The sequence below is a fragment of the Ascaphus truei genome, chromosome 14, assembly GCF_040206685.1.
Source record: "Ascaphus truei isolate aAscTru1 chromosome 14, aAscTru1.hap1, whole genome shotgun sequence".
NCBI classification, from domain to species: Eukaryota; Metazoa; Chordata; class Amphibia; order Anura; family Ascaphidae; genus Ascaphus; species Ascaphus truei.
The window spans coordinates 51,265,904-51,286,336 of NC_134496.1; the positions used below are offsets into that span (position 1 = coordinate 51,265,904).

Below are 20,433 nucleotides of genomic sequence, written 5' to 3' on the forward strand. Positions count from 1 at the left end.
ATGGGGGGGGGGGGGTTAGAGAGATTCAACCGTGGTGAAACTCGAGGGGCGGGAGGACAGTGCTGCCACGGAGAAACACCTGGGGGTGACGACCTTGCCATCCACTTAAAAACAAGGGGGACAGGTGACCACCCACTGAGAAATGTGTGTGTGTGTGTGTGTGTGTTTGTGTGTGTGTGGGGGGGGGGGAGCTGCACTGCCACCCACTGAGAAATGTGTGTGTGTGTGGGGGGGGGGGAGCTGCACTGCCACCCACTGAGAAATGTGTGTGTGGGGGGGGGAGCTGCACTGCCACCCACTGAGAAATGTGGGGGGGGGGGAGCTGCACTGCACTGCTACCCACTGAGAAATGTGGGTGCCCGCACTGCCACCCACTGAGAAATGTGTGGGGGGGAGCTGCACTGCACTGCTACCCACTGAGAAATGTGGGTGCCTGCACTGCCACCCATTGAGAAATGTGTGGGGGGGAGCTGCACTGCACTGCTACCCACTGAGAAATGTGGGGGTCTACACAGCCGCTCGCATAAGAAATATGGGGGGGGGCCTGCACTGCCACCCCCTGAGAAACACTGGTGGGGGAATACTTGACCAGTGAGAAACCAGGGGGATGGATGGAGACTCGCCCATTGGGGGGGAAGGGTGTGTGTAAGGGGGGTGAGAAATGTGGAGGCCCGTCCTGCCCCCCGAAAGAGGTACATCGGGGGTGGAGGAGGGGCACAGACTGCTACCCATTGGGACTTTGGGTGGGTGGAGGTAGAGCAGCACAGAGTTGGGGTGAGGGAGCGGCTGGACAGTACAACCTATTGCTGCATGGGGAGGGGCACAGACTGCTACCCACTGACACCAATGGGATGGTACAGAATGACATGGAGTGGGTAGCACAGACTGCCATGCAATGAGTAGGGCGTGGGGGGCACAGACAGCCACCCACTAAGAGCGACAGTGACAGTGGGGTCATTAACCTCCCCCACCCTGTGACATGGAGCACAAACTCCCACGGACATGTGATGTGCCAGGCGCATATAACACTGGCCTCCCGAGGGCCCCCGAGGGCCTGGTGCTGGAATCTCCCAGTTGTCTGTCTACGGTTCTTGGCTGTTTGTGTGTTCTATCTCTATCTAGCTATCTATCTAATACAAAGATCACTTGTGAGCACATTCACATGTATTGGACACGTCTTAACCATTATCACCTAGCATACAGAGCTTCCACTGCAGCATGGGATTCTGGGAAATGACATGCAAATGAGCAGCACACAGTGTAAAAACTGATTTCAGACAAAAGGTGACACGTGTGCTCTGGTACATTCTTGTAATCAAGCAAGACGGTTTCACTTTGGCGGTTTGTGCTCTTTTGTAATCGCACTCCGATAACGTATCAGTGAGGCTTGTAGACGGACTTCTAGTAGTATATTGTAAGCGGGATTAGTTGGTTATCCATAAAGTATGGCCCGACGGAGGTCTCCTCAGGCGTGAGTTGAGAAACACTGGAGTTGGGCCGCAATTATCGTGGCCGCGCATGCGTGACTGTGCCAGTGATGTCATGCGCGCAAAACATGAACTAGGCTGGAGGCGTGGCCGTGACATCACGTGAGTGGCTCGCCCTCATTGGCTGAACTGCTCACGTGACGTGGCCTGCAAGGACAAATCCAACTGTATTTTCAAAAATCATGGTCGCGTGCTCTATGTCCTGCCTCAGAGAGGTACGGCCTTTTGTTCGTGGCGCGCACGATGGCGCTATAATCACTGCCTTAGTGTTGAGATATGTAACTAATTGAGACTGGATGCCCACTTGCCTTGGGCCATCGAATTGGATGCTTCACATATATATATATGTTGCATTAATGCCAAATGCATGATTTGAGACCACGTGGATTGTCTGTTTACTGACCACTCACTCCGGGTAAGCTTTCTCGTCGGCAACACTCCCAATGTGACTTTTGCTTGTATTAGTTGAAGGGTTTTTGAACTTAAGCTTCTTTGCTGACACCGACTACAATTTCATAGGACAATCTCCTTCTTCATTGGGAACGGAAGTGACGCCCTAGAGTAGTGCTGGCTGAACTGTGTGTACTGCAAGAGACCTGATTGAATACTGTTCCCGGTGCATGTGCAGAAGCCGCATTTGCCACGTGCGCATGCGCAAAAGTATCCCGCGCAGCTCACGTCCTGTATATGGAGAAATGACCAGCGAGTAATGTCAGCCACTGTCGTAGGCCGCGCATGCACAGAAGTGAACACACACCACCCCCTCCCTCCGCCATGTTATAAGTCAAACCTCTTTGGGTTTTGTCAATGAAATTGTGTAAATTTCTGTGACATAACACAAGTTTTGCTTACAATGCGTGTGCTCAGCACAAACCATTTGTAATTTTTTTTTTTTTTATCTTTTAGATGAGTTCCCTCTCTGTTACTCCATTTTCATCCAAGTTGAATAATTGTCCCGCGCTCTCCAATCCTTTGTGACATTTAGCTTGACTGCCCCAGCTCGGGACACGTGAGTGCAACTCCAGTGGTCTGCCATCTTAGGACACGTGAGTGCAACTCCTGGGGTCTGCCGTAAAGCGGGGTACCAGCGCAGGAAACGTGAGTGCGACTCCTGGGGTCTGCCGTAAAGCGGGGTACCAGCGCGGGAAACGTGAGTGCGACTCCTGGGGTCTGCCGTAAAGCGGGTTACCAGCTCGGGAAACGTGATTGCGGCTCCTGGTGTCTGCCGTAAAGCGGGGTACCAGCTCGGGAAACGTGAGTGCGACTCCTGGGGTCTGCCGTAAAGCGGGGTACCAGCTCGGGAAACGTGAGTGCGACTCCTGGGGTCTGCCGTAAAGCGGGGTACCAGCTCGGGAAACGTGATTGCGGCTCCTGGGGTCTACCGTAAAGCGGGGTACCACCGCGGGAAACGTGAGTGCGACTCCTGGGGTCTGCCGTAAAGCGGGGTACCAGCTCGGGAAACGTGATTGCGGCTCCTGGGGTCTGCCGTAAAGCGGGGTACCAGCTCGGGAAACGTGAGTGCGACTCCTGGGGTCTGCCGTAAAGCGGGGTACCAGCTCGGGAAACGTGAGTGCGACTCCTGGGGTCTGCCGTAAAGCGGGGTACCAGCTCGGGAAACGTGATTGCGGCTCCTGGGGTCTGCCGTAAAGCGGGGTACCAGCGCGGGAAACGTGAGTGCGACTCCTGGGGTCTGCCGTAAAGCGGGGTACCGGCGTAGGGAGGCGTTTTTACGGTAAAGCCTGGTTCCCTGTGTTTCCTTTTTCTAATTCAGCTTTGACTGTTCAGTAACCTTTTTGTTCGGCCTTCTTCGGTTGTAACACTTGGACTGTTTGCAGTATTGAGGGGATACATTTTAGCAAGTTGCATGTTGTAAATAACGGTAACTCCTCACTGTGATTTTTGATGTGCTTTGTAGACTTCTTATTAATAGTGTTAGATTGGAGCAGGGGTGCTCAACTCCAGTCCTCTAACCCCCACTAGGTCAGGTTTTCAGGATATCCCTGCTTCAGCACAGTTGTCTCAATCCGTCCTTGCATTAGCACAGATGGCTCAGTCAGAGGCTCAGTCTTTGAGCTTCTGATTGAGCCACCTGCGCTGAAGCAGGGATAACCTGAATGCCTTACCTGTTGGGGGGGCTTGATGACTGGAGTGGAGCCCCGCTGGATTAGACGATGCTTACTTTAATCTCAGTGTGGTATTTTCGTGTGTGGTGCGAATTGAAGGTAGATCTAATTCAGAGTTTTCTCATTCAGAAAGCCACGGCGCACGTTTCTGCCGCCTATCAGCGGTCTTCACTTCTAGGTATTTCTTCTGTTTTTTTTCTTTATGCCAAGAGAATAACTCATTATTATTTGTTTTTATGTTTTATTTCCCTCTTTTGCCCCAAGTCTGCTAAGCAAAAAAAACCGTGCCACATGGATCAATTGGGACATGCGAGATCTACACATGGCCAAGGGACAAAGGAAGGGACAAGCTGGTCAGGGGTCCCGCAGAAGAATGCTTATGCCAGACTGTTGCAGCAGCATCACAGCGGACGGTTCAAGTTCTATTTGAACTACATAGCTCAGAAGCTGCAGCTGGAAGAGAGTGGTCTTGGAGATCCCAGTTTGGATAAAGACCCTGCTCTTAAGGGAGGTCATCGGGAAGGTCCAGGAAGAAATGGAGCCAGTACACATGGTTATTCTCCCAATAAACCATCCTCTCGTGACAATCCAGGTCTTCCGAAGTTTGAGAGAGGCAATGAACTTGGAGAGACCCATGTGAAATCAGACGCAACAGCCGAAAAGCATCGGAGAAGAGATACCGGCACGAGTAAAGTTGATGATGTTACACCAGAGGAGGAATCTCCCCAAACCAAGCAGCGGGTGAAAGCTGTGCTCCATACCTCCGGAAGCAAACAAGCATTTAGCAACTCAAGTCAGGGGTCTGTTCTAAAAATGTTCTATGAACCAGATTGCAAAGGAGATCCACTGTGTGGGAAACAGAAGATTAAGGCTCAACCTCAACTTGACATCAATAACTCCCTGAGAGAACAGCCGGCAGAGGACGAAACGTCGGCAAATGCCGTGAAGCCGGGTTCTGAGATCTCTGACCTTGCCCAAGGTGAGCTGCTATCTGCGCTCGTGGGATATCTGCCCCAGTGTCATTGGATGTTTTTGAGCTCTTAACATTAGTCTGTTTTTGTTTTTTTTCAGTTTAAGTCAGTGACCAACTTCTTAATGTATCGACTGGTCCTGTGTGAGTAAGGCCGCGCTTGGTGCTGGCGACGCGAACGATGACGTCCGCCGTCGCCACCCGCGAGAGTTATAATTTAACTTTCAGCGACGTCGCTAGCGACAGTCATTGATTGGTTTAGAGACAGTCACATGTGGCGACAGTCTCTGCAAAATCAGATTTACCCAGTTTCCACATTTTTGGTCGCGCTTACTATAAGCGCTCGCGACGGAGTAAATTGTTTTGTTTTGGAGCGCCGTCACTATAAAGGCATCCTTACGCCACGTACAGTTAGTACTATAGTCTGTTGTGAATCTATTTGCTACATTTCAGAGTTAAGCAAAAGAAGTCCGTAATAATAATATCCAAAACTTACAAACAGGGATGTTTGATTCCAGAATTAGTGAATCAGATTGTTATTGTATGGAGTAAAATATGAAACTCTACAGCTGGTCCTGTGTAATGCGTGTGAGGCAGGGAGCAGGATAATAGCACTTTATTTTGTAGCTTTGTTCTGAATTACGTGGTCAGTTTAATTTGTCGCAGATATTTTTTTTTCTTTAAATGTAAGAGTGCCATGGAGTAGACAAATGTTTAATGTAAGTGAGGGGGACATGTTTAGTCACTGCTATTGTGGACATTTGATCAGTAAGAACTTTGGGGTAAGATGGAAGGGACTGTATGGCTTCCCTGTAATAAGGGTAATTCTTAGGCCGCGCTTATAGTTCCAGCGACGGAAGCGTGACGTCGCCGTTGTCTGCCTAGAGTGTAGGAGAGGAGACTGCGACTGGGGGTGTGGCCGTGAGCGGTTCATCCTCATTGGCTGAACCGCTCGCGTGCCGCTGCGGTCGCTGAAAAAAACATTTTACTTTCACTTAAGCGATTTCTGTCGCGCGGTCGCGGCTACCATAGGCGCACGTGACTGATTAAACTTCTTTTCATGCACCGTCGCCGGGACTATAGCCTTACAGATGCCAGGCGTACAAAGTCTGAACGCGGTATGCAGAATATCCAGCTCATTTATTCCAATATAAAGCAACAATACATTTTATGATTTGGGGAAACTACGCTGCATTACAGTTAACCCTAATGGAAGTAAAGGTGGCCTAACAACATGTCCATAGCATTTCTAGAACAATGCGTTAGCACAGGGGTGGCCAACCCCAGTCCACAAGGGCCACCAACAGGTCAGGTTTTCAGGATATCCCTGCTTCTGCAAAAGTGGCTCAATCATGAATGAGCTACTGATTGAGCCACCTAAGCTGGAGCAGGGATATCCTGAAAACCTGACCTGTTGGTGGCCCTTCAGGGTGGAGTTGGCCACCCTGCGTCAGCTACTTTATATATTTAGTAACATACACTGCTTATATTTGCCTCTTATACCTGTCTCATGAACACAATGTTTCAGTGATCATGCAGCTCTGATTTCATCTTAATGGTTTCGTCCTCTATTTATATAGAGATTAAGGGCACTCTGCTTTCTGTGATTTACCCTCTAGAATATTTGTAGTTCCACCTAAATAAATGGGGGATTCAGACCTGTGGCCCGGCTTTTAGAAAAACAAGAGAAGGGTGACCGTTGGTCCGCAGGTGTTTGTAGCCATGTTCAGCAGCCACTAAACCTCACGTTTACAAGGGGTGCTACTTCACAAGTCCCTTCTAGATCTGCACGAATGACATGTCATGTCTGGAGCTGTAAGACACCTCGAGCATTGGCACCACTTGGTAACTATGTGCCTATATCTAATCGCTATATGGATTGGACCAGATATGCTATATATTTATATTGTGTTGCTGCTGGCGCTGCATGTGGGCCTCGCTAAAGTTGGTGAGGAAATGTGAAGGGTTGGCGTTCCTCCTTGAATCCGTTGGCTATGTAATTTATCTTGGTCTGTGAGGAACATTTGAATATTGGTGAAGTCCCTGCCCTGTATAGCTTATAGCGCTGGTATACCTGGGGCGCAGGGGCGATATATTTAACTTGGATCACAAGGAGATTCTGATGGTATTTAAAGTTGGTTCATCTGCTTCAGAGACCGTTGTGGTTCCCCTGCTTCTACTAATCAATAAATATGGAATAGGAAGCTGTTGCAGAAGGTCCAGTGTACGCGTTATTATCCCAATCCCCTCTGATGCTAATGAAAGAGTTTCAGTTAAGAGCAAGCTTATTTGGGGAGAAAACATACACTCTGGCCCTCGAAATGGAGGCAGAATTTGAAAAGTAACCATTAAACGATGCTGAAATGAACGAAGTAATGTGAGTGAGGCTTATTGCTAGTGGCTATCTATTCGTGATGCCAACCAAACAATGCCCGGTCTCTGCTTCAGTAATGGGTTAAGTACAGCAAGTGTCATTAGATCTACATTAATTTGAGTCATTGGTATTGAAGCCCGTTGTTCCTATTTACCAATGTTTGTTTAATTGTTGCTAGTCATGCTGTACATTACGGATTATTTCTAACGTTGGGCATGCCGCTTCTGAAAGGCAATGTACTTGGATTCTAACTATATGAAAAGGAAGTATTTGGAACCACAGTTTGTCACTTGACACCACCAAATCATATTCCAAATATGTGAATCATGAAAGGTCACGAGGCTGTAATTTTTAAAGTTGAATAACTTATAACGCATTAACATAACTGAGCATTATTAAGAGCAAGTATTACAAAAACTCCAAGTGGAAAGGGATATTTACAATGCTCTATTTTTATATACTCCGCATGAGATGGAATACGTGACTTGGGGATATATGGAATTTCTCTTGCGTTTATTTTTTTCATTCTATAAGCGGCTCTCGGCCGTACCCCTGGGAGCTGCCATGTGTATAGATGACGCGTGTCATCACGCGGCTGTTTCCAATTGGCGCGCATGCGTAGATTTTTATTTTTACAGGATACGATTCCTATTATTGGATCAACAAGAACATCCTCCATACATGTTGACCAGCAGTTTTTGAGACCTCGGTGCCTTCTGATAAGTACAATGTAAAGTTGTGTATCTCTAAAACAGGCGGCTCGTAGTTTATGATGATTCTGCTAGCCTTGCTGGTCCTGAAGAAGTTTACATTGTAGGCTTTGATAACCTTTTTCAAGACGCTTGTATACAGTGCCCTCAAATGTCCATCTGTAAGATCGTGAAGAGACGAGGCTGAGACAGCTTTGTACAGCCGAACTCCTATATTTGAAACCCTCTAGTTGGAAAATGGAAGGTTTCCCCAACGTCCAAACCCTGCAGCTTGACCGCCTCGGTGTAAGGGACATGGTGATGGAAGCGGTCAGTTAATACCTGGATGTTACCGGCTGCCCGCCACGGATTCAGAAGCTTGATAAATGTTTTGTTATATTTCATTTTATATAAAACAAAACTTGCTGAATGTTTTTGATTGTTGAACTTTTTTTTTGATGGAGATAATTTGAAAACTGAATATTTACTGCTGCCCTCTACTTTTCTGTCTTTATCCATTACAAAGACCAGTAGAGAGACTTATTATAAAGATACTTTTTGTTTTTGGCAGGAGGTGACCACAGCACAGACCAAATTAACATCAAATAAAGTAATTTCCAAGCAGAAATCGTGAAATGGCCCTGAAAGTATGTGGCTGTTCTGTTTTTATGTAGCGGAGGGCTCAACTCCCGTCCTCAAGCCTCCTCCCCCCCCCCCCCCTCCCCAGTCGAAGACTGAGCATCTGATTGAGCCACCTGTGCTGAAGCAGGGATTTCCTGAAGGCCTGTTGGGGGTGGCTTGAGGACTGGAGTTGAACACCCCAGATGTGAAGCATAGCATTCATTTGCAGACTCCAGCTCAGACACGACAGAATTCTGCCAAGTACATCAGATTAACTTGTGGTTCCCTCTTGCTTTTAATGTTTAATTTCAGGCGGTGACAAGCGAGGATTTGCCAGGATCAGAAACCACTCTGAGGGTGCCAGCACGCCCCCGAGCCTTGATAGAAAGAGACAGCTCTCTGAGTCCTACGGAGAGACGATGCACAACGCTGACTTTGCCATGATCCCAGGGCAGGCTGGGACTCCAAGAGGTATTTAAATGGAGCGGGACGTTGACGTCCTCATTCCCAAGTCTGGAAAGAACAGTACACTTGTTTTGAGCATTTTAGGCATATGGCATGGTTTGAGGGATCGCCAGGGTGAATTTCTATAAAAAGGGCTCTTCCTGCCCAAAATGTTCAGACTTCCTGCTGACCGTATTTGTACATTCTGTGACCATTTGGTTACTACAGGTACTCACAGCTTGGTTACTACAGGTACTCACAGCTTGGTTACTACAGGTACTCACAGCTTGGTTACTACAGGTACTCACCGCTAACATCCAAGCATACATGTGTGTCCTATATCAAGATATGTGCTGTGATCCTAAACATCCATAAGTCTGGCATTTGTGGGGTGAGTGTATACAGTCATTAGGAAACGTATGCAGACCGTGGGGAAAACTGCCATTATCTGCTGTCAAACCTTCGTTTTCTGCTTTTCTTTTTTTCTTTTCTATAATATTTTGAAAAAAAAATAAAATAAAAATAAATTCTCAATCTACTTAACTCAGTCCAGCAAAATGATATGAGCAACACCAATTCTCCAGAATGTGCATAACCCAATCGTAAAATGTTATTGTAAGGACGGACCGCTTTTTAAAGAACGTGTAGAGAGTATAATATAGTAGCCACGTAAAATCTAAAATGATCCTGAATTTCTCTGCAGGATGCCCTTGTAATGTGTGTTTGTATAATGAAAGTATCAGTGGCCATTGGGAATCTTCTGTTGTGCAGACTTCTGCTTCACCTTAAACCCCCGGAATTGCCGGCCGGTCAGATTTGTGCAGTTCTGATGGATGCTCCCTTAGGTAGCCCAGCGCTGGACTGTTGGTCCCCCCCAGCAGGGACAGGGTTTGTGACGGTCATTGTCACGACCCCATCTACTTTTTTCAGGTGGAAATCGCAGTGCTGGCTCCACCCCCAACGATAAAAACCGCAGCCGCGGCAGGAAAAGGAACCTCTTCGATGCTTACATGACAAAGGAAGAAGTATCCGCAGAGTTGAAGAGGGGGCAGCTAATCCAGGTAACTAAATGAGTAGCCAACCTTTGCAATTTCATCAGTAAGAGTAACAATGTAGCACTTAAAGGCAACATTGTGAGGCGTCTGTTGCGTCATGTGGTCGATGTTTCTACGCCTCCCACAGCGTGTAACTCTCCTTGTATCGATGTTTAACAATTCTTTGCCTCGCAAGGAACCACTATCCAAAATTCATTACTGCACCCACCCTCTGTTTATCAAAAGTTACTCTTCAGTTTCTATAAAACTATTTCCGACATGAAATGCCCAACAGTGGCAACATTTGACACTTGACATGGCATTTACAATATAAAATGTTGTATATGGAACTGTCCATTCCTGTTCTGTTTTGTTAACGTTGCTGTGCAATTGCAGAAGTGGTTTTCCATGAGAGTACTTTTAGGTTGGGTTGAGTTTTGGGTGTCCTAGCACCCTGCAGATCCATGGCATTGAGACACAATTCCTAGAGATCGCACCATTTACACGAGAACTGTGTCTGTCAGGGCACAGGAACACAGCCAGTCCTCAAAATAGCCCCAAAAATGTGGCTATCCCAAATAGCCCCACGGAGGGCATGCATGGAAAAACTGCGGAGCTGGAAATAGACCGACGTGTACAATGATACAGCAGACCTGCTATACTGATGTGGGAGGGCAGGCAGCACGCTTCTGTTTTTAAATTGCTCTTTTAATTCAGTCACACGTTTTCTTAAAGGTGTAATCCATTGAAGGCGGCCGAATGTAGGAACATGGTAACGGGGCGAAATGTTGAGTCCATTTCTTTATTCTTCATTTGTAATTGTTTTGACATTTTCCCAAGTTAGTTTGAAGACCTGCTAACCTTCAATGTGTGGACAGGTCACGTTCTCTTAGCTCTTCCCTTTTTTGAGGTCACTGCTTTATAGGTTTGAATTGTAGGGCCTGCTCTGTGCCCTTGTCTTGCTTACCTTCTCTAAGGATGGGGAAGGGAGCATTAGATAGAATTATTTAATTAGCAAGTCTAATTAAAGTGTTTTTAGGATCCCAGAAAATGTAGTGTATTCTTTGCACTGAATCCCTGATGACTTGGATTTCGAGTTACTGGTCAACAATCTTCCACAGTAGCTATACAATCCTTTGTTGCCAGAAACAAGGCATTCCCTCCGCTGTTTCCTGTGCTAGGAGTTGGAAAGGATGGAGGTTTAGATAGACTTCCAAATCCGCCTTTAAACTAGAAATAACATCGTTATCTGCAGATTCTGGTATCTGAAGATCTCAAGGGCGATACTTTAATCACCAGTGGAGAAATATACAGCTGGATTGTTCAGGTTCCAGCTCTGTGATGTTCTGATTGGTTGTCAGAACCTTAATGTGGTTGTGGCTTGGATTAACTCGCGCTATTGCAATTCAGTTCTCATGCCCTTTAGGTAACTTCCAAGTAATTATGACAAAAGTAGCAATTTAAGACAGATGGACTCGGCCCACCTGTGCTGCCCATTCTTGCACCGAAGATATAAAGCTTAGAGATGTCTGTTAAATTCATCAGTTATTCTAGGATTTTCTTTTTGTAAATTAACACGGCTGGTGGGACATAACGACCCCTCCATCCCCACTGGACAGACCTCCACTCAACACCACCCCTTCCCTGCACACAAACGGCTGTTCTGTGCAGATGGGGAAGTGCTCCTCGTTCCAGAGATGAGATCACAGCGTGAAATGAGCAACATGGTAAATAGGATTTTGGTTGGGGTGGATGTTGGACCCATCTGCTCGCAGATCTACATTTTAAGTGTGTTAATTGCTTGTTAAAAGGAAGAAGCCAGAGTTGAAAATAAATCTAGCATGTTGTGTGCACAGATCCCAGGGATACATTCATTGTAAGGCATCGTAGGTTGTGCAAAGACGTGAATACAGTTTTATTCCTTTTAGACACCCGCAGTGCATTGCCCTCGTTGGTTTGTTTATCCCAATTTCATTTGTTTGTTAATTTGTTTCATAACATTAAATCAAGGATTTCACAATGTATTGGAACCCTTCTAGTGGTGAGGCACTGTCTTCTAATACTTTATATGCCCATCCATTACTGTGTGAGTGAGGCCGTGGGTAAGTATTGGGGGTGTTTAATATCCCTGCTTGCCACCTACATTTAGTTCAGGCAACAAGTGCTAGCAATTAATGACCCCTTCCAGATGCGGCCACTAGCACTTTGGGTTATTTTACTGGCCACATCTGGTCCTACTCCCTTACATCTTTGTAATGAAATCCCACAAGCCTGTCTCCATTGTACTCCAAGAATGCATAGAACTGCCTTCCTACCTAGGCCCGCAGCAGGCTGCTGTAGGAGCTCTGTACGGACGAGTAATGGGCGGGGATTTGGTTAAAGCAGCGTGTCGGATCTTTGAAGTCTTCCGCACACGGGACCAGTCTTTGCTTTTGATATAACATGTTTCTCTATTGCATTTTGTGGTATTGCTGTGTGACGGCCATTGGAAAAGATGACTCGTTACCTATGTTTTATGGAACTGAGACGGTGTATTTATTAATGTCCTACCCCCATGGTGCTTCCTAAAGAAAAAATATACAGTAGCACCATCAATGCGATTTCTCTAATCCGGGAAGCAGTTTGCACCGCGCTGAGATGTTGGTTCCACTCCTTTAAAAGTAGCCAAACTTATCCCTAACATGGAATAAAGGTCAGAGTCTTGCTAGGTCTGTCATGTTTCATTTTTTTGTTTGGGAGTAAAATCTGATAAAGGGGCCAAAATGTGATTTTATATTGGAATAAATCACAATCTTTTCACCTGTCCAACGGTAGCGCCGGTTTCGGGAGATATTACTTCTATTATAAACACACCGAATTAACTCTGGATGGGGCACCGTGTCAGATGTCTCTAATCTTACTACTGCATGCTCCCAACCCTCTTGTACAAAGTAATCCTTGCTCACCGTCCATGTTTCTAGGGATTGGTGTGCGTTATAGCGCAGTAGTGAGTGGTCAGTCGGGCTCCATTCCCTTGTCTGTGCTCTAAGAGAACGCTTTATAAGGCTGTTGATATACTCTGTGTTTTATATCCCTGTATGTATTTTTTATTTTTTTTGATGGCTTTCATCCCAAAACCTAGCAAGTGAAACGAGCAGCTGCACGCATGTGGTCTGTCACATCTGTCCCATCTGCTGAACTTCTGTGTGCTTTCTTGGAAACATTGATCCTGCAGATGAGTTGACGAGAAACAGGTCATACAGCTGGGATAAAACTTCCTTATCTGCTCTAGGAATACTGCCCATGGGAACCCGGCACCCGAGGCGTCTTGTTGCCATAATTCCTGTGAAGCATCAAGTTTGTTAAAGCCGTGGGTCAAAGAAACTGATTGGCTTAATATTGACTGTTTTTTTTTGAAAGCCTAAATGTTAATTCCTGAGCTGCTTCCGTAGGTCAGGAACACGGAGCCTGGCAGGGAAATGGAAACGTAGCAGCTAATTGGTTAACAATTCTGTGTCTCCTGTAACCAAACTAAAAATGACATTATTTTTCATGATGGGTGCTGGTGTCAATTATTCAGAGTTGTATTCATGTTTTGTTTAACGGTGTAATTTGTTGTTGCCAAAATTGCAACTCCGACAGCAGTGTTTTTGCAAATAAACACCTTTTTTTTGTATTTTGTTCTTTAGGGTCCCCTAAGGATTAATCCCAAGAAATTCCATGAAGCGTTCGTGCCATCACCGGTAAGATTAATTGTAAGAATGGCGTGAGCGGCATCGCTGCTGCTTCTCTCTGGGGATTATGACGCTGCTGTCGCTTGTGCCGACGATAGAAAAAAAATGTCTGCCGTGTTATCCATAAGAATTAATGAGTCGGTGTTAATAATTTGAGGCGCAGTGTTTGTGGTGGAAGCGCGCCGTATCGCTCCATGTCAGCCGCTTAAATATCCAAGTATTGTAATCCAGCACAGAGCTGAAACCCTGTCTCCCGGGCCTGTGCTCTGTGCTGGATCTGCTCAGTGCTCACAAAGCAGCTGATGTTGGACCACCAGTTGGTGTAACCGGACCCCCTCCGTGTATCCCTGCAGAGATTTCTTCATTTTCCACTGAATTAAACTAAGCTCCCTTTAAACAGTTTTGCCGTATAATTGTGCTCCGCCTCAGCAGCTGATTTGCAACGTTTATCCAGAAATAAAGTGCGGGGCCTTTTTAATGGACAGGTCTTGTGCAAATGGGGTCTCCACAAAAACATGCTGCCTCTTTCACTGCTTTTCCCAATAGCCAGGTTGGAGGGGTCTGCATCCAGTTGAGGACAGGGGGGGGGGGGGGGTTTGCTGACCACTCTTTACACTTTTTTACATAAAATAACAATTGTTGGTCCATTAAAAAATCAAAACAAATGTAATTGATTTTGTTGGAGTGAAATCTGTCCTATATTTCCAATGTGGGGTTCATCCATAGATCCAGCTGAGCTGTGGGGGCATCTAACCTTCCTTACTCAGATTTAAGGTGTAATGGCTACTTTGTTTGCTAATTGTAAGTGTTTAAATGTTAATCGTAGTAGAGTAACGTTACATGGTGGGGTAGCGGAACCGTACGTACAGGGTAGCGGCACCGTAGATAATAGGGTAACAATGCTTTTGGTTTATTGGAACAACAATACATGTTTAGTGGGGCTGGACTTAACCCTTTAGCTGCCAGAGGTGACTGCAATCCATCTCTCTGCAGAGGGGTTAAAGGACCAGATTGAGCTCACGGTACGTATATATTAAACCGCTTGAAAAGGTGTTGGTTAAAGAATGTTTTCAACCTTCCTTTGTGTTCACTTGCGACACACGGAGTCATTGTTGTGTCTTTCTTTCTCTTCACCAGCGATGCCCTACAGTAAGCAGGTTTATAGGTGCCCAGCCAGTATCAGATTTGTTAGTTTGGACAGGACAATGATGAGCATAAATGGCAGAACGTAGGGCTCTAAAACCTGCCCTAAAATGTACATAACTAATCTTGGTGGGATAAACAAAAGATTCATAATATATATTTCTTTTACTTCCATATTTAACCACCTAGTTTAAACTTCTGTTTAGTGTGTGTGTGTGTGTGTGTGTCGTTCCGTACAAGACCTGCTTTGCACACCCCAGTTGTTGATCGCTGCTGAGGTTTGCGCGGGAAAGAGGGCACTCGGAACATGTGCACAGAAAATCTGGCTCTGATTGCTGCCCTCACCCCCTACGAACAGCTTTGCAATTTTTCTGCATCGTGTCATGGGAGCAGCACAAGCACAGCTGGGGGAGATCTCGGCCTCAGCCCAATCATGCCCTGGTTCCTGCTTTGGAGAATCGCACAGAACATTCTGTTAAAGCTGCACAATAAGAACTGTGTGTGCGCAATCAAACCTTCGTTTAACTCATTGTCACCATTGGAGCTTATTGCAACGAAGGGTTATTGCATTTGAAAGCAGGTTGTGGAACACTGGTAATATTTGGGGCAGGATTTCCTTTCTGTGACTGAGGGAAATCTTCCACACCTTCACAAACTAATCTGTACCCCATATTCACGTGCACATTCTCTCTCATGTCACCCAAGTGGCAGTTCATTGGTCCCCTAAATCAGGGGTGCTCCAGTACAGTTCTCAGGATGTCCGTGCTTCAGCACAGGTGGCTCACTCTGCAACTGAGCCACTGATTGAGTCACCTCTGAAGCTGGGATATCCTTAAAACCTGACCTGTTGGGGGGTGTGGGGGGGGGTCTTGAGGACTGAAGTTGAGCACCCCACTAAATACAGACCTGGGATAAGGGCTGCATCTCTGGACAATCTGTAAGCGTGAAGGGGAGACAGAATACAAACGTAACAAGGCGCATATTGTGGCTTCTTAGCAACGCTCTGGCATGTGCGGCCTAGCGATTTGCATGTCATTATATGGAGCATCTGGCTTTATTTTCCTTGATTTTTAGGGGCGCCACAAAACGGTCTGTTTTCAGACTCTATCGTGGCCAGTGGGGGGGAGGTAAATACAATGGTTGCGATGTGCGTTTGCAGAGAATCGGGGTGACGGGAGCTCCTGTCGCTGATGCCCGCGTGTTGCCTGCCAGGAGATGGAACCAGCGCTCTGGATGGAGGGCACTTGTGACTTATTTGTTGGTGACTGGGAATACTAATCAGTTGTGGCAAATGTGGTTATTTAAAGTTTTAAAATACCCTCCGTTTTTACCAAATGGTTTTCATGCTTATTTATAGCAATCATTTTTTTAAATCCTGCGGGATCTGCTGGTTATGTTTATGGTGTTTGTTTAGAATATTCTGTGTGCAGCCATCTTTATAACATCCCGCCTTTTTATTGCTGCTTATATTGCCTGCAGAATCCTTTCATTTGATCGCGCCTGTTGGATACAGGTTGGTCAGCGCTATAGAAACGGGCACTGTGCAGGTTAGCTGCTGATATTCTAAGACAGGGGTCTCCAAACTACGACCCGGGGGCCACATCCCGCCCGCCACAAGATTTTATCCGACCTGCAGCAACTTGAAATATATATATTTTTGCTCATAATTTCCCAGTGTAAGCACGGCGTCCTTTCTTTGTTATTGTCGCATTTCTCTTTTGTTCTGAATCATATTACCCCAAAAAGATCTAAATAAAACTTATTCATTTATTTATAAAATATGTAAAAAATTATTTTTATTCTTTGGCCCGCGAAAATGTGTAGAATATACGGTGTCCCTAGTGCTGAAGCCTTTGGAGACGACTGTTCTAAGAGAAGCTTTGCTGTTACCGAAGCACTTTGATAGTTGCGTGCTTTGGTAGCTGTTGGTTCCTTTTAGGATGCATACGGTTATATAGAGACCAAATCACATGGATGTAGCAGGCTCAACAAAGGGGGTTATTTAGCAAATCCAGAAGCGGCAAGTTATTAACTTCAGTTCATGTGAAGAAGTGACAGGCTTATGGGAGGGTCAAAGTATGGCTTTCATATGCCCCCAATAGCATAGTGTTCATATACTGGCACACATTGTTTTATAGTTCTCTCACACTAGCAGCACACACAGGGCGGTGTATGTGGACCCACCGTATACATTAATACTAATCAGTATAACCTTTCTGCTGGTGGCTGGGGTCTTACATCCACTACCCCTTTACTGAAGCATTATCTTCACTGTATTACGTATTTTGTCCAGCATCATAGCACAGACCTTGAATCTGTAACACTATTTTTTTTTTACTGCATTCATTTGATATATTTGACAGTTTCTACCATGTCTCCTTTCTGTGGAGTAAGCTTGATTGCACAAGCCTATATACATATATATATTTCGATGTATATTCCTTCTACGCCGCTGCTGTAAACCAGGCGCGGCTGTAGTTTCTCCTCAGTTTTGACACTTGTGACACTAACAGGTTAGAAAACAAAGCGTGTGCTCCGATTTCCTATAAAGGCTTCACATGATGGCAGATAACCCTGCGCCTGCCAGAACATTGCCGCAATGTAACATTATCCTTATTCTAGGATCAGTTTAATATGTCAATTATCAGCGGAGTGGTGTTCGTATTGTTGGTTCTCACCACCTGCTCTTCTTTTATAGGACGGCTTACGGGATATTTTTATCGATGGCGTCGTTCCCCGAAACCGAGCGCTGAACGGTGATGTGGTTGTACTAAAACTGCTGCCCCGGGAACAATGGAAGGTTAGTCCTGACATGTCTCTTACTAACGAGCGCGTTCCTTGTATACTGTAGCATTGCAGTGTATACAAAGCAGTAAATATGTTTCTGTTCCTACGCCATAGAAATGATATCGGGGATCCCAACCTGTGATGCATGTTCATCTCACTAGTAACACAAGTCTACATATTCTATAGCCATCATGAAGAGGTACTGATGGGATCCCAGTGTCTGTGTGCTTTATGTAATGCCGGCTATTGTGCCAGCCCTTACCCTCAGCAGTGGGGGCGTTTACAAATTCTACTCTTCATAATGAATGTGTACAAGCGGCAATAAACCGTTTCCAGAACCGTTATCTTTGAAGTATTAATCCTCTCGTGATGTTGGACATGGCGTGCTTGTGAAGGGTATGATGAACGCTATGGGCAGGGTTGCGTTACCTGGAACTTTGAATTTAATTTAAAAAAAATAAATGTCCAGAAACCTACACTTCCATTGACAAATTGGCATTCCAAACACAAATTCAAGGGGTAAGAAGTAGAGTATTGATCCATTGAGCGGTTGGATGTACTGAAGTCGGAGGATTGTAAATTCTGATTCGTTATATGTATCAACTTCATATATGTGTGTTTTTTTATTTTTTATTATTATAACCACCTATGAGATTTTGTTATGATAATTTTGTGGTTTTGAAATCTCTCTAAATTCCCTTTTTTACATTGGTACAATGAATCCAATAGAGCAGCTTCAAACCTGCACTGAAACGAAGACGAAACGTTAGTGAGAGCCTCAGATGTGAGCACTGTGTGTGGTGGGAGATCTATTCCCCGTCCCCTTCTCCACTTTGTAGATGTTTTATGTAGGATCAGAATTCCCCTGATTTTAACTCCGCTGCCAAATATTCCTGGGGTCACTAGCAGTTCCGTTCCGCTTACACATTTCCATCTCCCGGACAGCTGATAAACAGCCTACTCAACTGTGACTCTCCAAGAGGAAAGTTCAGCGTCTCTCAGATGGGGGCAGCTCATCGAGAGTAGGACAGTGACTTGGTAACGGGACATGTTCACAATCTGGAACTCTTACGGAGTGGTCATTACCACAAACGATAGGAAAGCGTTCGCATGAACAGAAGGCCTGCTGGGTGAGGAACCGTGAGAACCACGTGCGCGATGCCCACAGGCCACAGCAAAAGCTTTGACTTCACTGCCAGGGGGAAGCGGGCAAAACGGGGATTGGTTGAAGTCTTATCGGCAAAAGTGTGGTACATTGTTGCAATAGGTCATGGGCGGCCAACTCCGGTCCTCAAGCGCCATCAACAGGCCAGGTATTGGGGATATCCCTGCTTCAGCACAGGTGGCTCAGTTAGTGACTGAGCCACTGATTGAACCACCTGTGCTGAGCAGGGATATCATTAAAACCTGACCTGTTGTTGGCCCTTCAGGACTGGCGTTGGACACCCCTGCAGTAGCTCACCACTGTTTGGACCTCTTTTTAATACGTGCATACTCGAACAGGAGGGGGGGGGGGGGGGAACAGGAGGGGGGGGGGGGGAACAGGAGGGGGGGGGGGGGAACAGGAGGGGGGGAAGCCCTTTCAAAAGTGTTCTGAGTTTAATTTTTTTTATATTTTTTTTTTTTGAAACATGAAATTTTTATTAAATTTTGCAAAATTATACAGAAATACAACTTGAATATAGGGAGGGTTATCGGGGGGGAAGGGTACAAAAATAAAAAGGGGGAGGGGGGGATAGGGAGGGGAACAGCCTCTTGGTGCAGAAACAGTTACATAGTACATTTCCATATAATAACAATTACTACATTGCACATAGAGATTAAAAAAAAAGGCAACCTTTATCACAGAGCATCTCTAGATAAACTACCGTGGTAATGAGAAATATATGATTCTTAAATTGAAATACAATATAACTTTGAAGCGCCTGCTGGGGGTAACAGCCGGGGTTATCAGCTGAATTTGAGAAAGAGAAGGGCTTGTGATACTATAGGCTCAAGGAGTTTTGGGATACGTTTCAGTTTCCTATAAACAGTATCCAGGGTAGCCATACCTTTTGAAACTTATCATATGTATCGTTCGAAAAGCTTGTGAGTTTTTCCATTGTACATATGAACCAAACCTCATTTCTAATGTGCGGTAATGATGGGAGTTTGTCCTGTTTCCAAAGACCTGCCAGGGCACCCCTTGCCGCGGTGATAATGTGGGTTATTAGCTTATTCTCCACCCTTGTGTGACCCTGGAGTGATTTGTTTAACAAAAACAGCCATGGGTCTAGGGGGATATCCCTGCCCAAAATCTGACTGATCCAGGAACTCGCTTGTGTCCAAAGGGTTTGTACGCAAGGACATGACCACCACATGTAGAAAATACGCTACCTCGCCGCAGCCTTTAGGACATACAGGGGAGTAACCCGGTACATATTTAGCAATATTTTCTGGCGTATTATACCAACGTGTTTGTGTCATTACTTTATATGCATTTTCCCGGATGGTTGAACAGATTGAGCTCTTGGCTACCCCTTCGAAAATATCTTCCCATTCACCTCGCCTGGATCAGCTTCCCATTTTCCCATAAATTTGAGTTTAATTTGGTCTTCGACCGGTAGGGCATATTGGCCGTATAGTGTCGATACCAGCCGCTCTTGTGAGTCGGCTTCTTACATTTTTTTTTTTAATGTAAAAAGAAGTAATTTATACTTCCAAGTAACGTAACCCTGCCCATGGTGTTTATCATACCCTTGACAAGAGAGGATTAATACTTCAAAGACAAACGGTCCAGGAAACGGTTTATTGCCGCTTGTACACATTCATTATGAAGAGCAGAATTTGTAAGCTCTCCCATTGTTGAGGGTAAGGGCTGTCACAACAGCCGGCATTACATAAAGCACACAGACACTGGGATCCCATCAGTACCTCTTCATGCAGTCGCTCACTGTATAATATGCTCTGTGTGCTACGCGGCATTGTCCGGAAACCTTGGCATAGCAGATTCCTCTCGCTGCGCTGCCACCGATGTTCCTCTTTGCTTTGCTGTTTTGTATTTATATT

The 20,433-nt window shown here is 45.7% G+C and overlaps 1 protein-coding gene across 1 annotated transcript in view; it reads left to right on the forward strand.

Annotated features, from left to right (window-relative positions):
- Window positions 1-2,566: 2,566 nt before the first annotated feature.
- DIS3L2 (DIS3 like 3'-5' exoribonuclease 2) overlaps window positions 2,567-20,433 on the forward strand; it is a 197,070-nt gene continuing 179,203 nt past the window's right edge. Inside the window, 6 exon segments of the mRNA XM_075570969.1 lie at window positions 2,567-2,585; window positions 3,875-4,589; window positions 8,577-8,735; window positions 9,639-9,769; window positions 13,411-13,464; window positions 17,297-17,398. Coding sequence (XP_075427084.1) covers window positions 3,902-4,589; window positions 8,577-8,735; window positions 9,639-9,769; window positions 13,411-13,464; window positions 17,297-17,398 — 1,134 coding nt within the window. The 5' untranslated portion in view covers window positions 2,567-2,585; window positions 3,875-3,901.